Source organism: Pieris napi, chromosome 17 (assembly GCF_905475465.1).
Source record: "Pieris napi chromosome 17, ilPieNapi1.2, whole genome shotgun sequence".
Classification (NCBI taxonomy): domain Eukaryota; kingdom Metazoa; phylum Arthropoda; class Insecta; order Lepidoptera; family Pieridae; genus Pieris; species Pieris napi.
The window spans coordinates 9,378,756-9,399,080 of NC_062250.1; the positions used below are offsets into that span (position 1 = coordinate 9,378,756).

At 33.0% G+C, this 20,325-nt stretch overlaps 1 protein-coding gene and 1 non-coding gene across 3 annotated transcripts in view; one reads left to right on the plus strand and one right to left on the minus strand.

Moving 5' to 3' along the window:
- The first annotated feature begins 7,087 nt into the window (after positions 1–7,087).
- Positions 7,088–7,206, plus strand: LOC125058140. Its single transcript, XR_007118323.1, has one exon. It is a non-coding gene; the product is annotated as a 5S ribosomal RNA (ribosomal RNA).
- A 1,725-nt stretch (positions 7,207–8,931) lies between these two features.
- The window catches only part of LOC125057875, a 73,077-nt gene continuing 61,683 nt past the window's right edge, over positions 8,932–20,325 (minus strand). For both annotated transcript variants that reach the window (XM_047661804.1, XM_047661803.1), the window contains exons 7-9: positions 17,081–17,173; positions 11,864–12,010; positions 8,932–10,596 (exon numbers count right to left, since the gene is read on the minus strand). In XM_047661804.1, coding sequence (XP_047517760.1) covers positions 10,079–10,596; positions 11,864–12,010; positions 17,081–17,173 — 758 coding nt within the window. In that variant the 3' untranslated portion in view covers positions 8,932–10,078. The remainder of the gene's footprint in view (positions 10,597–11,863; positions 12,011–17,080; positions 17,174–20,325) is intronic.

A 20,325-nucleotide genomic window follows, 5' to 3' on the forward strand; every position in this document is an offset into this window, starting at 1 on the left:
AGAGCTCGTAAATTTATATCGTCAACGTCAGTTATAACCAGTTAATCTTTGTCTTTTATTCGATTTGCTAATATTACTAGATCTACAAATTAACAGACAATAAAATTAACAAAATAAAATTATTTAAACTTTATGTGAATTACTTTTCCAAAATTAATTGGCATTAAATTAATTTCATCGACAAGTGGGACCTTCCCTAAACGTAGTCTTCTCTCGCGCCTTTACTAGTCATCCATTTTAACATGACACCTGTGCTTTGTAGCCCTTGGCAGGCTGCCGACACTGTTTTTAGTGTTACAGTTAACGTACTTTTGCTCACTGTGATGAAATTTATATACGGACTGGCCACAAATAGATTGACCGTTTTATCACTAATCGGTTAACGCTAGAACGTTTGAATAATTTTGGTGCTACATTAATGAATTAGGGTTTAAAATACAGGCTGTTGTTTTTTTATTTTGATCTTATAATTATTTTACAAAGGTTTTAACAGTGTTGGCGTAGTGGCTTCAGCGTGCGACTCTCATCCCTGAGGTTCGATTTCCCGGCTGTGCACCAAAGGAATTTCTGTCTATGTGTGCATTGAACATTTGCTAGAACGGTGTCGACAGCGTGTGTCAGGCACAGGAGGCTGATCACCTACTTGCCTATTAGATTAACAAATCATCATGGAACAGATACAGAAATCTGAGGCGTAAAAAGAAGGTTGTAGCGCCACTGATTTATTTAATTTTTTTACAGATACTACTCGGAAAAATATTATTTTTCAATACTCTTTTACTCAGGAAAATAAGAAAGTATTTATATATTTTATCACGCCTTTTTCCCGAAACGGTAGGCAGAGACCACGTATCACTTGCTACGGTACTAACTTACCTCTCTCACTTTATCCACTTTCATGACATGCATGCTCGTCGGTTATGGGTACTTTTAACTTGTCCCTTCTGTAGTACCTCCTGGATTTGGTCCAGGTCCGACAATGCCTAATCAACCCGACTTCGCAATCCACGATTGCCTTGTATACCCTACTTTTTAACCGCTTCTCATTCATCCGTTCTACATGGCCAAACCACCTAAGCAATAAGCATTCCCTTTCATATCCTTGTAAATACGTCATCATTTAAAGTCTGCCTTCTGTGCCTGTATGTGTGTTTTTTACTAAAACTAGGATTCAAACCGCCGGTTCCATTCTGTGCTATATAGGTGCCACCTAGAAACAGATACCCAATATATATACTGGTCTAACGTAATAGGATTCGGAACGAATAACCCATGTAAAATTTTCAATACTATGGTAAGGTTCATAAGCGACCCGACCGCTGTAAAGGTAGTCATAAAAATCATTAATTTGTGGGTCCCCTGGGGACCAGGAGATATAGCTAGGGCTGTCGACTATAGACAATATTCTTATTAAATACTTCCGCTACGAACATGAACTTATAAGTAAAAGTAGTAGAAACGGAAAATGTATCCCTCTATAATTTTATTACCGGGGAAAACGTCAGACTCTTTCTGTTTTTTGGCATCGCAAATTACCCTGGCCTTCACCGTCACACATATCCCGTAGGTTCAAAGAACCCGAGTTCTTGGAGAATACTGAGTTCTTGGGTTACTTACCAACCCCCGCAAGACTTGAAGTATATAGTAGGCCAAGCCCCAAGAAAAAAGATGTTACCTTGTTGGACAAAACAAAAAAAATCTCAAATAAACACACTACGCATTTATTGTTTTAAGATGGACAACCCTAGATAAGGTTCACTCAGGCATGACCGCAATATCAGAATTAAACCTTCAACGTTACACTTGACATTGCTTTCTGCGAGTGTGAAGTGCTAATGGAACATGTTATTGGATAATTTGAGTGAGAAAATCCCCATTACAACTTATGGGGTGCTTATAGTATCAAATTAATAGCTATACTGACCGGATGTTTACACGAGTCAGCGAATTATTTATTTATTTATAAGTAAACTTACAGCTAATATAGGTACACATTATAAATATACACACACATACACATATATGCTTATTTTTCATGTAAGAGTTTCATAGTGGCTGGGCGATTTTAAATCTCTTAACCTCCTTCTTGCCAGTACCCATTTTTTCTCTTACAAGAAAGTTCACACTTACAGATTTTACATGAATTACAGTTTAGAATATATAGGTTGTCTCAGCGACGATTTTAAACGTTAAATTTTATTTTTAAAAAAATTTTAGATGGTTGTAGTCTTCTAGTTAGATTTTTTGAACTTTTTGGATCTGAAGTCTAGGGCCAAAATTCGTTGAACACTTGAACAGTGGAGGCTCAAAGACCTGCATGTTTTCTAACTGATCGTCGTGGATGCTCCTCGACCGCAGCGGCGACGCGGTCGATGGTTTCGATCAATCGCACATGTCTATTTCGCGAATTGAATCCGGTCATCCGGTCGCTCTGAACTTATCTACCCACGACTTAATTAGCTGAATGCTAGGGGCATCACTTAAACGGCGGATTTCAAAGCGATTACAAAACTTGCGTTGTATTTTACATAGTGGTTAATGGCAATATGTAATAATACGTATATTGTTGACTTAATTCTGTACAATACTAGTAAATAGCTTTAACTAAGGTAATGTTCATTACCAGTCTTGTGTTCTATAATGTTTTGAGACTATGTTCGTGTGTCCGAGATACCGTACTTGCATTGCAGTTTAGTTCACTTTAGGCGTCTTGTTCCTGTTTTATCATGCAGTTGGATTGCTTCAGCACTCACGAGGCTCTATGTAGGCTTTTTAAGCGAGCTAAGTCAAATCGTTTCACCGTATTTAAGACGGTATCCACATTAAGCTCCTTGTGGATACTTTACATTTGAATATACCGCGGTGCATTGACAATTTCTCCTAGCACTTTGTTCTGGAACCGTTGTATTATAGTGTACTACTTGCCTATAACTAAGACGAAAAGAATCACACATAAATCTCTCTCCAACTGATCGATATAGGTATGTAAAAATATTTTTACGAAGCACGTGGTAATATATATTTTAAAAGCATTTTACCCATCATATTTTTAATCGCTAAGCCACTATTTTTAGGTCCTTTCTTTATATAACGATAAATTACTATAAAACCATTTTGAGTCAAAAATTCGTTTAAAATTTTGTATTCGTATTAATCTATTTCTATTTATATTGAAACAGCGTTAGCGTTAATGACTTCAACTAGAGCTATTCCAATAAAAACTGTTGTTAATCCATTAAGAACCAACTGTTAGGTACTTAGTCATATCTTTATATATATAATTCTTCTGTGAGTGTGTATGTCACTGAACTTCTCTCAAACGACTGGACCGATTTTGATGAAATTTTTTGTGTGTGTTCAAGGGGATCTGGGAATGGTTTAGATTCACAAATCAGCCCGCCAGATGGCGCTGCAGTTGGTAATTTCATACTTTGCTTTACTAATTGCTCGAAATATCATGCAGGACAACGTCTGTCGGGTCCACTAGTTCTAATTATAAAGCATAAAGCATCTAAAGCTAAATATAAAGGAAAACCTGAATACAAGCGCGTAAGGGCCAGCCTTAGCGGCTTGGGCACCTTTTCTTTTAAGTACGCCATTAACATACACTCGTACAGTAAAGGAAAACTTATACTTATACCAAAAATACTTATCACGCACTATACTATTAATAAAAGAAAATACTCACGTTTGATACAGAAATCTGAGCCCAAGAAGTCAGGCAGGACTAAAAACCGATGTCTAGAAACAGTAAATTCAGACTATGAATATTTTATCTACCGAATAGCTATGAAATAAATCAGCGTTTCAATGATTAAAACACGCTTAAACCACATAAAACCAACTGGGTAAGTTAAGATTTGCATATAATATCTGAATTTCGGCCATTCGTAGTCCGAACACTCAATCTGTATTTTATCTTTGTTAAAATACAATGCACGTACACGTAGTTTTACCGAACATTGTTATATTCTAAATATTTATGTAGCGTTTTGGAATTTTAATCTATGGAAGCAGCACATTTAGTCTATATAAAAAAAAATGACATGTAAAGAACATTGCAATGTTGTAATGTCTAGAGATTTTATTGATTGAATAGTGATATTTTTCTGTGAGTACACCAACATTTTGGTTGATCGGGCTTGATCTGGATAGTTCAGGAATAAGTTATACATTTCAAATCGTTAAAATAATTCTTCTAGTTATAAGTTTGTATTGATCATATATTTCAACTTTTAATTTAATACTAGACCCTACAGACTGACATTCACAATAAACAATTTAATTGTAGATCCAAACCATTTACGAATCCACTCTCACACACAAAAAAATCATCAAAATCGGCCCAGCCGTTTATTATACTGACGATTTATATATGGAAATATTGAATGTCAATAATTTTAATCTTGTTTTATTCTTACCTATTAACTTAGCTCCAGTGGCGTTTCTAATTAAAATAAATTGTGTAATTTTTAATTATTCCTGTTATTATACAAACGAACTAAGAAACGAACCAAGGGTCGAAGTGTGTATGATAAAATGTCTCATTACATACAATAATAGCATATACATGTATTACTATTATTATTAAAGATATGAACGTTAATATTGTTAGCATTACCTTTAGAAAGTGATCAAATAATATGTGAAATGTGATAAAAATAGCAATATTGATCAAATACTTGTATTACGAGTAACAGAATTAGAAATATTACATTCAATAATATTTTTTTTACTTTTATCTGAAACTTATGTAACTATACAACACAAATGATCAATTATATAACGATTTAAATAATTTACAGCACTGTCAACGAATTTTTTTATATTCGATAATGATTTAATAATTTCTTTTATTAACAAATATACAATGGAAAGTACACTTTATTATTCCGGTAGTGGAAAATATGAATGGTCTAACTGTTTCAATGGTATATTAATTACAAATATTTAATAATATTATTACTAATAATAATAGTTATTTATTTGCATAATATGGTACAAAAATGTTATTGTGGTACGATCTACAAAACTTCGCCAAAATATGTCTTAAAATAAATTTTACATAAAAGTTACGTACATTATGAGTCATAATATCATTATAGTAAATTATTTGTAATAAATCACATTATTAAAATATATTATTATGTCATCAAATAATAATTAAAATATTATCTAATAATATTTTTTTTCCAAAAGTAGCACATTAAGTAGATTTTTGAAAACTCTAGTAGGAAGATCTTTTTAGTTTTTGGTAAATTGTTATAAACCTTGATTGCTATACAAAAGATATCCTATACAATTCCAGATTATATTTGGCTCATTCAATTTCTCAACATCGACAGATTCACGTTGAATTAAAAATATTTATGTTTACGTGAATTTGCTTTGTTAAAATGCTTTTGTTACTTCATGTAATTTTCCTATCATAGACACTGGAGATAAAAGAATTAAAAGCAAAGTTATCTACATAACTGGACCTACGTGATCTGAGTAGGAATGTGAGTCCCACTTAGTGCTGAGTGCAATTAGTTTTAATACTTATTAACGCGACTGAAGTAACTCGGTGAATCTACAGATAAGAATGAACGCTGAATTATGAGGAATCTTTGTGCTATAATACCTTTGATAGCGAAGTGCTGGAGTTTTTAGTAAAGTATATATAAGTGACTTTTGAGTTTTGTATATTATATAACTTATGTATAAAGTTAATTAAACAATCATTTTTGTCGGCTAACATTGGAGGTATTAGACACTAGTCACTATGTTGTGAGGTAAACATACTTTAGTGCAAAAAAACTGAACACTATATTTAACTTAACATAATTCGAAAATTGGAAAATTTGCCGTATAGGATAATTAGTGAAACATATTTTTAATCATACTGATACATCTAAAATATATAAAATATCTATATGTACATTTATTGATATACGTACCTACTTAAATGGGCCTATTTAAAATATAATTAAATTTAACAAAACTCAGTTTATCACTGCCCTATTTTTTATATAACAGGTTGCAAATGAACAGGACGGTCATCTGATGTTAAGGAATACCGCCCATAGACACTCACATTGCAAGAGGGCTCGCAGGTGCATTGCGGCCTTTTAATAATTGGTAACTCTTTCTTAAAACACCCTAAGTTGAATTGTTTCCGAAATACTTCAGTGGGCAGCTGATTTCACATATTGGTGGTCCGCGGCAAAAACTGCCTTAAAAACGCTCAGTTGTGGAACGATGGATGGCGAGGTGATACGGCTGGAATTTCGTATTCTGCCATAAGTCCGATGATAAAACAGCTATATTAAACCGAACATTCCTCAACACCTCAGTTTTTTAGCCTGCAAGACGCCTAATGCTAGGTATATATTGAAACTGTATTGCTTAAATACTTAAATATACGTCAATAAAATCAAAGTACAAAGTATATAAGATATACAAAGCGTAACATCGAGAATCCTTGAATAATTTAAGATTTGAGTGAGCGATCAAAATTTATTGCCCTGCATGCGGGAGCTTCCATAGCAAATTTATCTTGTCGCATTGCGTATTGTGTTATTAAATAATAGCTGCGGAGAATGTTAGAAAAAATTTACTTAACTCAAAATCTTAATGAACGTCTTTAAGATAGTTGAAACCTGAAGATTTCCTTATGAATTATATCCCTAAGTAATAAAGGTATCCAATTTTTGTAATTTAAAAATAATTTTTTGGAACGAAATTCCTTATCGCGCGTTGTGAAAGGGGGCTAGACGGAATAAATTCTTACGAAGAGTTATCACGACACTTTTTTTGCTATTTGCTATTGTAATACACCGGTTCTCGTCCGATCACCGAAGTTAAGCAACGTCGGGCGAGGTCAGTACTTGGATGGGTGACCGCCTGAGAACACCTCGTGATGTTGGCTTTTTTTGTAGGGATAAGAAATGAAAATTATTTTTGGAATCACTTAGCTAACTTAGTCTTGTTAGAACGAAGTTATCGAGCGTTGCGAAAGGGGGCTAGACGGAATGAATTAAGACCAAAAGTTGTAACAACACTTTTTGCTATAGTTGTTATATTTTACATTTTCGATTTAACTATCGCCTACGTCCATACCACGTTGAACACACCGGTTCTCGTCCGATCACCGAAGTTAAGCAATGTCTGGCGAGGTCAGTACTTGGATGGGTGACCGCCTGGGAACACCTCGTGATGTTGGCTTTTTTTTTCGTCGTAAGATTGGTGTCGAGAAAATCTATCATACTGTTATGATACCACTTAACATATAAATTAATCGAAAGGAATTTCGTTCCATCTGGGTGTCCCTTGACACCTCTAAAGTTTTTTTTTTTCCGCACAAAGACTAATAATGTCCAATAACACTTATAGACACTCTATTAAGAGAAGACACTATGTTCTTGTATACTAGTTTTTCCACTTACCACTGTTAAGCAGACTAACGTGCACTCACACTAATTCGCTGATTCGAATGGTTTTGCCCTTTTCAACCTAGGGTGCCAAGAACGAGTACGTGCTTCGTGGGCTCTTTTTGATTATCGTGATAATGTCCTCTTTGCACTCGTCGTCATTGCGAATGTAAAGAGCAAATAAACAATATACCCCTAAAATAAAAAAATAACTATTTATTTAGTAATTAATTATTGTAAATTTGTTTTAATTTTCTTTTCAATAATTTCTAAGTATTTTCATTATTACTTTGTAGGTTAAGAAAATTGAAAACAAAAAAATATATTCCTTACTTTTCATCACTCTCACAACAACGGCGGTTTTTTAATAAAACAAAAGAACTGTATCATAATTATATAGCCAAACAACATTTGCCATGCCATTTGGTATGTATATAAATTTAGTACGTTTACTAGAAGACTCGCATCACATGTGTAGATTGAGGTCGTTTCAAAGTATCATAGTTAAGTTTATCCTTGTCTGACTAAACCAAATTCAATAACTGTTTTCAGCAAATGTCAAATTGTAATTGAAAGCAATTGAATTATTTATTTTGTCATATTCTGTGTTAATAACTCAAAACTTATAATCTAAAGCTGCGTACAGACTATATAACATAACATGTTATACAACATTGCTATACAACATGTTTCAGATAATGTGGACACTGAATGTTATAATAACATGTTATTGATATGTATGCTAGGACGAACCCAGCATCTACGTTTTTTTGTTTTTCTATGTTATTTAAAATTACAAGAGTCGCTGCCGCAGCCAGCAAAACGTCCTCTCGTTTCGACATTGTGGATAGTACTGGAGAACGACAAACAAAAATGGTTATATAACATTGTTATATTTCATTGTTATTTTAATGTGTACAGTATTGTTTTATGTTATAATGTTAAATAACAAGGTTACATAATGTGGACATGTTATAAAACACGAGGTATATAATATGTTATATAGTCTGTAAGCACCCTAAGAACACTATGCCTTTAAAAATCTAATCACATTTCTTGATGGTAAGTATTCTGTAGCCTTTGGGAAGGTGATTAAATAATTTGATTGGCATGGTGTAGCTATTTCTTTAATATAGCGCGCTGCTAGGTGCTGGTACTCACAGCCGTTGGATTTTACGTGCAAAAAAATACTTTTTCTAATTACCAATAAAATGTTATAACATATAGGATAGGAATTCAAATAATATTAAAGTACCAGTGAAAATCATTTAATTTTGATTAAAAATATAATGAATTCATTTAAAACAACGATATGACAAACATACATCGATACTAACAATCACTCGCTGTGTTTATTTATAACTAATTTGCAAATTAGTTGCAAATGAAATAATAATCCAATAATCCCTATAATTCGATTACTACTTACATATTGTGCCAGCGACGGCTTTATTTGCAAGAATTCTTTGGTTTTATATTAAAAATAAGTCAGTTAAAAATAACTAACTAAAAGGGAAAACCAAACTCCGAATTTTACAAATTGCATGAGAAGTAGGACTTAATCTATCCTTTGCGCTGGTGTGGTGCCACTAACTGGAGTCAATTTTTTTTGGGTTACAGCACAAGTCACGCAATGTGTCAATATGACATAATGACACGACATGAAAGTAATTTAATGTAAAAAGACTATTTTTTTTCTTACATCATTGTTATAGAAATATTTTTTTTTAATAAAATAAATTGATCCATAAAATATTAAGTATCAACTGTTATCTGTCAAATGTCAAATTGACTGCAATGCGTGACGTTTCGATTCAACTTTTCGAAATTACATTTCGTTACCCGTGTCATTCATAAGGTTATTCTCGGTTAGTTGAAGTATACGAAAAGCGTAGAAAGAAGAAATTTTAAATATCACATACAACATTTGGTAAGTTGATATTCACTTGTTAAGACAGCACTAACAAAAAAAGATGCAGTATCCTATTAATAATATAAACATCGAATGTTTTTTTTTAAACAAAAGATTTCTAGTTGTAGTTCTAATATTATTCTTAAATAATTGAGGAATAAACAAACTCAGTCTAATAATTATCTACCTCTTATATTCAATATACAATAATTGTTCCCTAACTAGAAGACACGAAAAAGGCACCGCGTTTCATAAATTTCTGGAACCTATTAAAACAATAAGTAATATATTTATTATATGTAAGCAAACTCTAATAACAAGACTTTCTTTACAATATTAAAATCATTTTGTATGGACATTAGTTATACAAAATGACTTGAACAAAGAAAGTCCTCCAACATGAAACTATATTAACTGGTAATTAATTCATCAAACGAGTTACTATTTATAATAGCAATTAACCTTTGTAATAACAATATGACCTACATTTAACAAGTAAATTAAATCGTGTTGATAAAATAGATAGTATCCACAAACTACAAAGTACTGGAAGCAAATAGAGTTGGCAACAGTAAAGAATCTAATGTGAAAGTTGCAACATAACACAACTTTTCCGTGTCTTCAGTTCGAGAACAACACAATAGGAAAGTTTCAATTAATATCACAGTTGTATTTAAAAGTAGGACAATAAGTTCTACACGATCTAGAAACAGTAAGTCCTCGATACATCCGAACACTGGCCGATATCTTGATGTCACCCGAAATAATATTGCGCATTGGAATAGCGATATAAACTCCTCGTGTTAGGATCTGTTTCTGTTTGCACTTGAACTCTTGGGAGAGTTTTGACCGCAACTCCACGACCTAATGTGCCATGTGGCATAGTTCTTAGGGGCATTTCAATTGGGAATTCTGAGACCTGTCCATACATGTTACTGCTTACGTGTGGATACGTGTTAGGTACCGGACGACCGACGTACCTATTGATTTTTGGACTGAGGGCTACGTTGGTGATTTGGATGTCTTGCTTCATTGAATCGGTCATATCGATTGGTCCAGATAGGCTGGTTATATTAATGTCATTGTCTACTTCTGATATGCTGTCGTTGAAGCCGTTGGGGATGTCAGTTGTAGCTGACACGTCTGGGCCTTTGGGCTGGTCTGCGTTTTGTTTATGAATGATGCAGCGTATTACACCAATGATTCCGCATAGTAAAACAATGGCAGCTACTCCACCGATTATGTATAAGTACATAATGTCGAATTCACTTGCTGAAAAGGTACAAAAGTGATTAATTTTAATGGAAAAAGGTATCAAAATGGAAAAATGACATTTTTGTGTGTTTAGCCTGTCTACACCTCTTTAGGTCTGGACCTCAGATTTTTGAATCTGTTTCATGATCATTTTTCAATCTAATAGGCAAGTAGGTGATTGGCCTCGTGTGCCTGACACACGCCGTCGACTTTTTGAGTCTAAGACATGTCGGTTTCCTGACGAAGTTTTTGTTCACCGTTAGAGCGAATGTTAATGTCCACATAGAAAGAATGTCAATTGGTGCACAGCCGGGGATCGAACCTACGACCTCAGGGAAGAGATTCCCACGCTGAAGCCACTAGGACAATACTGCTCAGTTACAGGTACATTTTATTGACTAAATACTACGCAATCTCAAACATTACTGTCTAAATATCTATAATAAAATAAACAGAAACGCAGCAACTCTCCAGTCTATATTAGAATATTCAATTATGTTGAAATTCAATGAAATCTTCATCAAAGCGGGATTTCAAATAGATAGACTTTTTCGGAGATACGGCGTTAGGTAAACGATTTTATTAAAGCCATTAAAGCTATAAATAAGGTAAACATTTACGGGCAATTTGTTAAAAATAAACAAAAATCCTATAAATTCAAGTCAAACGCTGTTTAGGTTACTTTGTAAATTTAACGGGCACGTTTGCGGTTCCGTTTGGGACCAGTTCCATCATTTTATCCCTAACATCGAGGCACGTAAATCTATATTACTTGTATCGATTAACAACTTTGCGTATTTGGGATAGAACCCCTATAACTTTGACAATCTGTTTGTCATATCTTTAGCCGTTAGCGATAAAAATATATTTGCAAATTCTTGTTAGTTTGTAGTGCATGTATTAAATATTTTTAGGATCAATTAAAAACTGAATGGCATCAATTAATACGAGTTTTTCTTATTAATATTATTCATAGACGCTAATTAAAATAATATGATCAAGATCTAGAAAATATACGAGGTTAAAGTCCAAAGTTTGCTGAACGGATTTTGCTAGATGAGGGCAATGTTTTAAATAAATTCGTGTTTTATTTTTTTATTTGTTGTGCAAGTGTCATTATCATTACATTTCTGTTTTTTTAAATTTTTATAATATTAGTAATTAATGTGACTTATATTGATATTGAGACATTGCTGTATAATTTAATGTAGAATTTTTGGCTAGCCTTTAGAATTGAAACTTGCTTGAAATTTCTTAATATAACTTGATATACGAAATGACATACTATTCTTAGTCAAATGTTGTCCAGGGGGTGATGGAGATGGTTCGTCTCTGGTGATGTTAGTAGAGTGCGGCCTCTGTGGTGGAACTGCTGCAACAGCGGGCGCTGGAGGCACAGCTGATTCTCCCCACCACCTATCTCCAGGTTCATCTGTTGACAAACAACAAATACAATTCATTATAAAGCTAGCGTATTTATCCGTAGAAATATTCGTACCTATGAAAAATAAATTTGGGTGTAATTTCTGAAAATTTATAAAATAACGCAGAAGTCAAATGGATACCGAACTAATACCAAAACGTCGACGGTTTTAAACGTTGGTAGAAAGTGTAAATTAATTAATGTAGTAGCGAAATTTTCACCCAAAAAATTTTCTGTTCCTTATACATATTTACACATAATCATATGAAATAACACTTTTCGATTAAAACAAAATATGTGGTAATAAATTTCATATCAAATCACCACGAAATCGTCGCGTGGTTATTTAATTGACCTACACATTCATGTATCCATTAATCATTAATTTAATTGAAATGAAAAATAAAATGTCATTATTTACTAAATGGTAACCCGACTACTTATAAATAACAATATAACGATGTTAAACTAAATAATTATAAAATATACATCAATAATTAACTTAAAAATATTTTTTACCACCTAAGTTCATTGAAAAATATTTTTTTCTAAATAGTGAAACATTTGCTTAAACAAAACTTACAATTATTACTATAATTATTCTAGTCTAAGTATTAGTAATTTTTACAATCAGCGTGTAATTTCGGACATTTATCAAAATCTATTAATAGTAGATTGTTTGCCAAAACATTTTTTAAGCTGAGTATTTTTGAATCTTGAGCCGTAGCAAGAGATACAATGTATTTCATTTGTCTTTAAAATTTTACTATTGAGGTGAACACATTTTTTTATCATCTGTGGAACCCGTGAGTAAGATTACGTTTAAAAATAATGAAAAGAATGCGTTGCGCGCGCTTCATGAATTTTTACTTTTAAAAACCCTTTTTTTAGTCGCGGATTATTTTTTAAGAGGAACGTTTTCATAGAAAAGTTTTTGATGGATCTGTTTGTCATTACTTACTAACAAATATTCAAATTCAAATTACTTTAATCTCTAGAGATTTAAAACCTATTTAATCTATCAACAGGGAACAATATAGATATTTCAAATACAATAAATAGTTAATAATTTTCGTTTCAAACATAGAGAAGGAAATAACTTTATTAAAACGCGCTGTCATAACTACGCAATTTAATATCCTCAACAGCGAGATTAACAAAAAGTAATTATTTTGTTTTATTAAAAGCATCGATATAAAAAGTTGTTTACGTAATAAAGATATATTAATTCAAACTATTCTCGAATAGTATATTCAATTATTATGAATAGCTCTGTTTATTTTATTAATTCCAAAGATAAAACTGTAGCTCTCTTATACCGGAGAAAATGATTTTTCTAAGAGCATTGAGATTTGATCCCTTAATCCATTTGCACGCAGACGTAATCCTGACGAGGTAAGCAAGGAAATCAATAAGACTACTGAAACAAATTATGAGAGGATTAAAGCGAGCTTTGAAAATATAAGCTTCTATCGACTTGTTAGAGTAAAATATTTATATGAGAAATTTTAATATTGAAGGATTAAATTGTGTGAGATGTTTCACTTGAAGAATTGAATAACCATGGCTACAAATAAGGTACTTTTCATAGTCCACTCAACTCAACTCAAAATAAGTTTATTCATATAGGTAACCAAGTACACTTATGAACCTCAACAGAAAACATGCTAAATTGATTCTTAATTAACATTTACTACCGGTTCGCAAGTCAAGGGCGTAGAGTGGGCAAGAAGAACTGGCAAGAAACTCTCCGCCACAGTTTTTAATCGCCAAGTTTTGGGTCATATAAATTAAAGAAAACACTTTTTTAACAGATTGAAGCTATGTATTATTATAAACTTATAATTATTTTAAATAATTTTAAAATTTTCCTGACGTTTCGCGTGCTTATCAGCGTGCGTGGTCACGGTGACTGAAGACAAAAGGTGTTGAATGTCAAAAAATATAACAGCTGTAGAAAAAGTTGTATTATCTGTATTTATTTCCCCGGAGTTGATATCGACTAAAAGGTGGTGGGTTTTTGCAAAAAAATTTTGTGGGAAAAATTTAAAGTTATGTAAAATAATTATAAGTTTATAATAATACATAGCTTCAATCCGTTAAAAAAGTATTTTCTTTAAATGTGTAAAAGTTATGTTAATAAAAGTCAATACTCATATAAATTAGCTTGTTTGCTCCAGGCAAATCAATCCCACGTTTTATAGGTTGACAATTAAGTCTTGTTACTATTTCTATTTATACTAAACTAGCTGACCTGGCTAACTTCGTTCCGCCCTACAACCTTATAATATCGTTGTTACTTTAATTTAACTTATTTTAGGATTTCATTAATGTTAAGTATTACATTAATACAATTTTTTTTGCAAATACAGAAATGTTTTATTGCTTGCCATTGCGAAAGAAGAATGGCAGTTTTACACATTAGGCATCTTCTCTCTAGCGTCAATATGGCGATACTGCATGTTAAGCACTTTCTGATATCCAACATATTTTGTTCAGGATCAAAGCATGGTTATGCATCTCCTCATTCACCTCAAGATCGGAATTTCTTGAACTGACACGAATTCGACGTATAATGATGCGTAGTTTTGTCAACAGATGGCACCATATGGTTTTTGCATTCGTAAAATTAATGAATTTATTTATTGTTATTCGATAACTTATCCGATATTTTATTGCTTATTCTGCTATTCGGGACGGAAACAAATCCAACAAATCAAAAACCATGGCAATCGGTCCAGTCGTTTTCGAGTTATAAGTGTTGTAACAAACACGACTTTCTTTTATATATATAGATTCAAACCTTACACGAAGGAAGTCCACAAAAATATTAAATTCTTTTATGTTGGAATCTCATTCGTCGATAGTTTTTCGGGACTCTCAGGGATGATAAGGGAATCTCGGAAACCTCGCCCTAGAGTGTTGTTAAGCAAATGGAGTTCGCTTTTTACTCATACATCAGACATTGGCAGATTTGTTTTTTGTAGTCTAATCAAAACTGTTTATGTTTTCTCTAAATCTTATTGAAAAACACAACCGTTTTAAAATAAGTACCTACTATTTGGTTTTATAAATACACATGGTTTGCGTTTAACGAAATCATGTTTTTTTTTATATAGAACAGGGGGCCAACTGGGGGCAACTGATGTTAAGTGATACCGCCCATGAACACTCTCAATGCCAGAGGGCGCGCGAGTGCGTTGCCGGCCTTTTAAGAATTGGTACGCTCTTTGGTCCCTAAGTTGAATTGGTTCGGAAATACTTCAGTGGGCAGCTGGTTAGTTTTGTATAGATATTCTATTATATATTTTTTTTAATTTACAGATTATAAAACATTACACAATATATTATAATTAAATGTAATATTCTCTGAAATACAAAATGGGTTCTAGCAATGAACAAGGTAAATAGAAGCTAGAGAAGTCTGAACCTTTTGTATTCTTTATTAAAATTTGGCGTTTATAAGCTTAATAAAAGCAATGTTCAAGATTACGAAAACTATGAAAAGTTATAAAATATATAAACGATAATTTGCGTTTAAAATTGAAATGTATGAGCGTGACAGCTTATTTTATTTGATTGCTTTCGCTTGTCTTTAATTATTATACGCCTAAATTTCTCGGAGTTTAAGCAGAGCTAATTTTTACTTTAGTACATATTATGTATGAAAAATAGAAATAATATTTACATTAATACAAACTGCATGGATAGAGCGGATTACCCATGTATAAAGAACGTATTTTTACGATTGCGCAAGCATAAAATATTGTATGCAAATCTTAAGTAACACTGAATATTGTTTGCACAACTTTTATATAATCCTTGTGTTGTAAATGTAAAATTCAGCTTTTATTTGAAAATATTAAATAAAACTTATTTACATAAAACGGTTTTGTTTATATTATCTTAACTTTTATTACACATATTACTTATGTATAAAAAAAAACAGTGGCACTACAACCTCTTTGGGTCTTGGCCACAGATTTCTGAATCTGTTTCATGATCGTTTTTAAATCTAATTAGCAAGTAAGTAGGTGATCAGCCTCCAGTGCCTGACACACGCCGTTGACTTTTTTGGTCTAAAACATGTCGGTTTCCTCACGATATTTTCCCTCACCGTTCGAGCAAATTTTAAATGCGCACATAGAAAGAAAGTCCATTGGTGCACAGCCGGGGATCAAACCTACGATGTCAAGTATGAGAGTCGAACGCTGAACCCACTAGGCCAACACTGCTCTACTTATATAATATATACTAACCACTAAAACCATATTTATTTGTTGATTATTATTTTCAAATCATATCTATATTTCTTATAAAGACTTATGTAGGTACTTATCTTTGACATGCTAATGAGTTTTTTTTGCTATAGTAAACTGTCACAAATTATATGACAATCATCTGTTTTTATTTCTGGTAGTTAAGATGTTACGGCCTGGAACATGAGCTTGTGTGATTTGTTCTATGAAAATTGTTAATATCGCAAAGCATTCCATACTTCAAATAACAATGTTTGATGGAATTTTGTCTCTGTTATGAAAGTCAGTTGATCGATTCAAACTCTTCTTTGTTTTGACCAGCCAAGATATTTAATGATTAAACCCTATATATAGAATTATCAAACCGTTGTTTAATACTCGTATTTTAATTATAAATAGACTATTATTTTTGTGTACAAATTTTGAAATATGTACATTTTACAAAAATGAGACATTTACAGATATAACATTATAGCATAGAAGCTTATTACAAAGGAATATAACACTTTTTCTCATATAAAAAAACAAATATATGTTTATTATAAGAATCATATTTTAAATTTCTGAATTTCTTTCTTTTTTTTATTGAAATAGACGGAGAAATGGATATATACCTAAGCCCCATTCATTACCTTTCTTTACAGATATGCCGTGTTCCGGTACGGATGTAAAAACCCTACAATTTAATAATCACGGCTGTGCCCTTATTGTCTCCTTATTATATAGGCTGGACTATTCATTGAACTTTTGAAGTTCATACAAATCAGATCAGTTTGCCAATATCTTTAAAATCTTGCTTTGAATGTTTAAATACACTTACCTAGTTCTTCGTGCTCAAGTGGGTAGACAGCATGGGCTACCTCATCCTCTTCAGGGGCACTTTCATATCTCTCCTTCAAGACTGTCCGAGGCACTGAGAACAGATTATAGCCCTTAAAACCACTTAATAGAGCTTCAAATTGCCCGAGGGCTATTAGCAACAAAAAAGGGATGTTAATTTTAGATGGCGGGCGATTTGGGTTTAAGGGTGCTCGGTTTAAGTGGCTTTTATTTTTACAGTATTAAGTGATGTTGCTGCGTACGTGACTTAGCTGGTATCGGTTTCAATCTGTCCGTGAAAACAGATTAAACCGCTATCAATGTTAAATAACGGAAGGATCTTGTAATTTTGATGGTATTCCTACAAAATGTTGCTTTTTTGGCGGTAATACACCTTCCATTGAGACCATCAATGTATGTGAGTTATTAATGACGTATTGATATTACTTTGAGCAGTGGCCTAGTGGCTTCAGCGTGCGAGTCTCATACCGGAGGTCGTAGGTTCAATCCCCGGCTGTGCACCAATGGACTTTCTATGTGCGCAAATCGACATGTGTTAGACCCAAAAAGTCGACGGCGTGTGTCTGGCACTGGAGGCTGATCACCTACTTGCCTATTAGATTTAAAAATGATCATGAAACAGATTCAGAAATCTGAGATCAAGACCTGAAGAGGTTGTAGCGCCACTGATTTATTTTTAATTGATATTACTATAAATAATTAGTAAGTTTTGCTTTAAGATTTAACATGCTAAAAATAGCAGGGAATACTGCATTTGACATCATATTTATCACTTCAAACTACAAGTTGATTCAAATACACACCCTTGTCTAGACAAACTATCAAATCAACTAACTTTAATTTTATCAACCAAGTTCAAATCACACATTTGAAGTATTGATTTTTGGTCTAACTTAATTCAAATAGTCTTTGAATTTTCAATAAGTTTAGGATATATTTATTTAAACAATTGTTTCAATAATTATGAGATGTGGGATCTCTCTGCATCTTCTACCGCATTTACCATGGAGAGTGTTCAGAGGAGTTGTTCGGTCTAATACCTGCAGCTGAGTTTCATCATCGGACGTCAAGACAAAATACAAAATACCATCCGTATCACCTCGACGTCCGTCGTTCCACATGAGCGTTTTCTAAGGCAGTTTTTGCCGCGCACCACCACTATGTGGAACCAGCTGCCCACAGAAGTATTTCCGAACCAATTCGACTTAGGGTCCTTCAAGAAAAGAGCGTACCAATTCTTGAAAGGCCGGCAACGCACTTGCGAGCCTTTTGGCATTGTGAGTGTCCATGGGCGGTGGTATTTCTTAACATCAGGTGAGCCTCCTGCCCGTTTGCCTCCTATTACGTTAAAAAAAATATTTGTTTCTGTTTGTGTTGAAATATAGAACGGGATTGCTTAGTTAAAAACCTGCGGTTGATGCATTGATAAAATGAGTAATATACTAGTCAATTCAACAAATGTACAGAACTTGATTGGGATCAAATCCCATTGGTTAGTTCTCAGTAAGGCACAAAGCCGGAGTAGAGGAACAATGGTCAGTTAATTCACCTCGTCATACCGCCTAACCGATTCGATGTAATTTGGCTGGTACCGGTACAGATATATCGTTATGGCTCCATTATATGCTTGAAATTATATAGGTGATATGAAGAGCTCGCAAAGCTATAGTGCTTTTCATGAAAGAAGTCCCGCGGCGATTTTTGGAACTAAATTTGACAGGTCGGCAATGTTGTCATTCGTCGATGTTATCAAGTTTGTTTGTTGTGGTAGATTTTTGTGAATTTTTAACTAGCTTAGTGCATTTTAAAGATTGATTACAATGCCAAAAGTTGTAAAAAGTTCGGCTCGAGAAATGATATTAAAGGTGAAAAAGTTCTGTGAAGCGCAACATAAGAATCAAGGTGTTTTAATACCACTAAACAATGTTCGGAAGAGAGTTGCCGCCATAACAGGTACTTTTTAGAGTTGCCATTTAATAATTTTTTGCTGTATTGGTGGGACTTTTATGATATAAATTCGTTTTTGCGACAAAATTTAACAAATACATAACGTGATGAAACTAGGTAACTGAAATTAAAACATATATTACATATTACATAAGCATTATAAACTTAAAGTTATTATTATTTTTAATTATTCATAATTTAATTGCAGGTGTGTCAGAGAAAACTGTTACAAGAATTACAAACGAAGGTATTGTAACAACAGCGGCGTGTACTTCGAAAAAAATTGTAACCCAACAATTATGCAATAAAACTCTGAATAAAAAATTGTATTGCTTTTCTTTACCCTATTTTCTCATCTTTTCCCTCTAAGTAGGTAGAACACCGCTAATATAGGTAAATAAAAATATACTTTTTACATAACAGAAATATTGTTTTATCGAAGTATGCAGAAAATAATATTATTTGATAAATTACATCTGCTAAATGTAAATAGAATAGGTAAATTTTTTACTCATAAATGGCAACATTACGGCATGCGATTGCAGCGCCGCGTCTGGGGGACTTCTTTCATGAAAAGGACTATAGTGCCGAATTTGATCCACAGATGTAAATGCAAATCTATTGAGATGGATTTTAATTGAGGATATTGGGATTTTATTGCAACAGCTACTGAAGTATTTCCGAACCAATTCGACTTAGGGCCCTTCAAAAAAATCGTACCAATTCTAAAAAGGCCGGCAACGCACTCGCGAGTCCTCTGGCATTGAGTGTCTATGGGTGATATACTAACCTAACCTAACCTAACATCAGATGAGCCTCTCGGCCGTTTGCCCTTGTAGTCTAGTCGACAAGTTGAAAATGGAACAAAATAGAGATACTACTCTTAAAATTATGTGCGATAGCTCATTGGATCCGGAATGACGTCTAGAAAAATGTGCTAAAAGCGTGTATTAGCACATAAAAAATTGCAAAAGTTATAGACCATTAAAGATGAAAAAATAATGGCATTTAGTTTTTTGCCAATATTTAATAAACTATTAATATTTAAGAAATTTCAAATAAAGATTCTGAAAGAAGAGGAAATTTCTAATAAAAAACTCCTGACTACCAGAACTCTATCTCCATTATTTATAATGTTAATTTAACGCTGAAAATAGGTCTGCGGGTGACATTTTTAGGATTCGCGCGTGGCGTCAAAAGCGACTACGGCACATTAATTAATTTATTTAAGGTATTGAATATTTTTTTTTAAATTTGAAAAAATTATGGTGTGTTCTG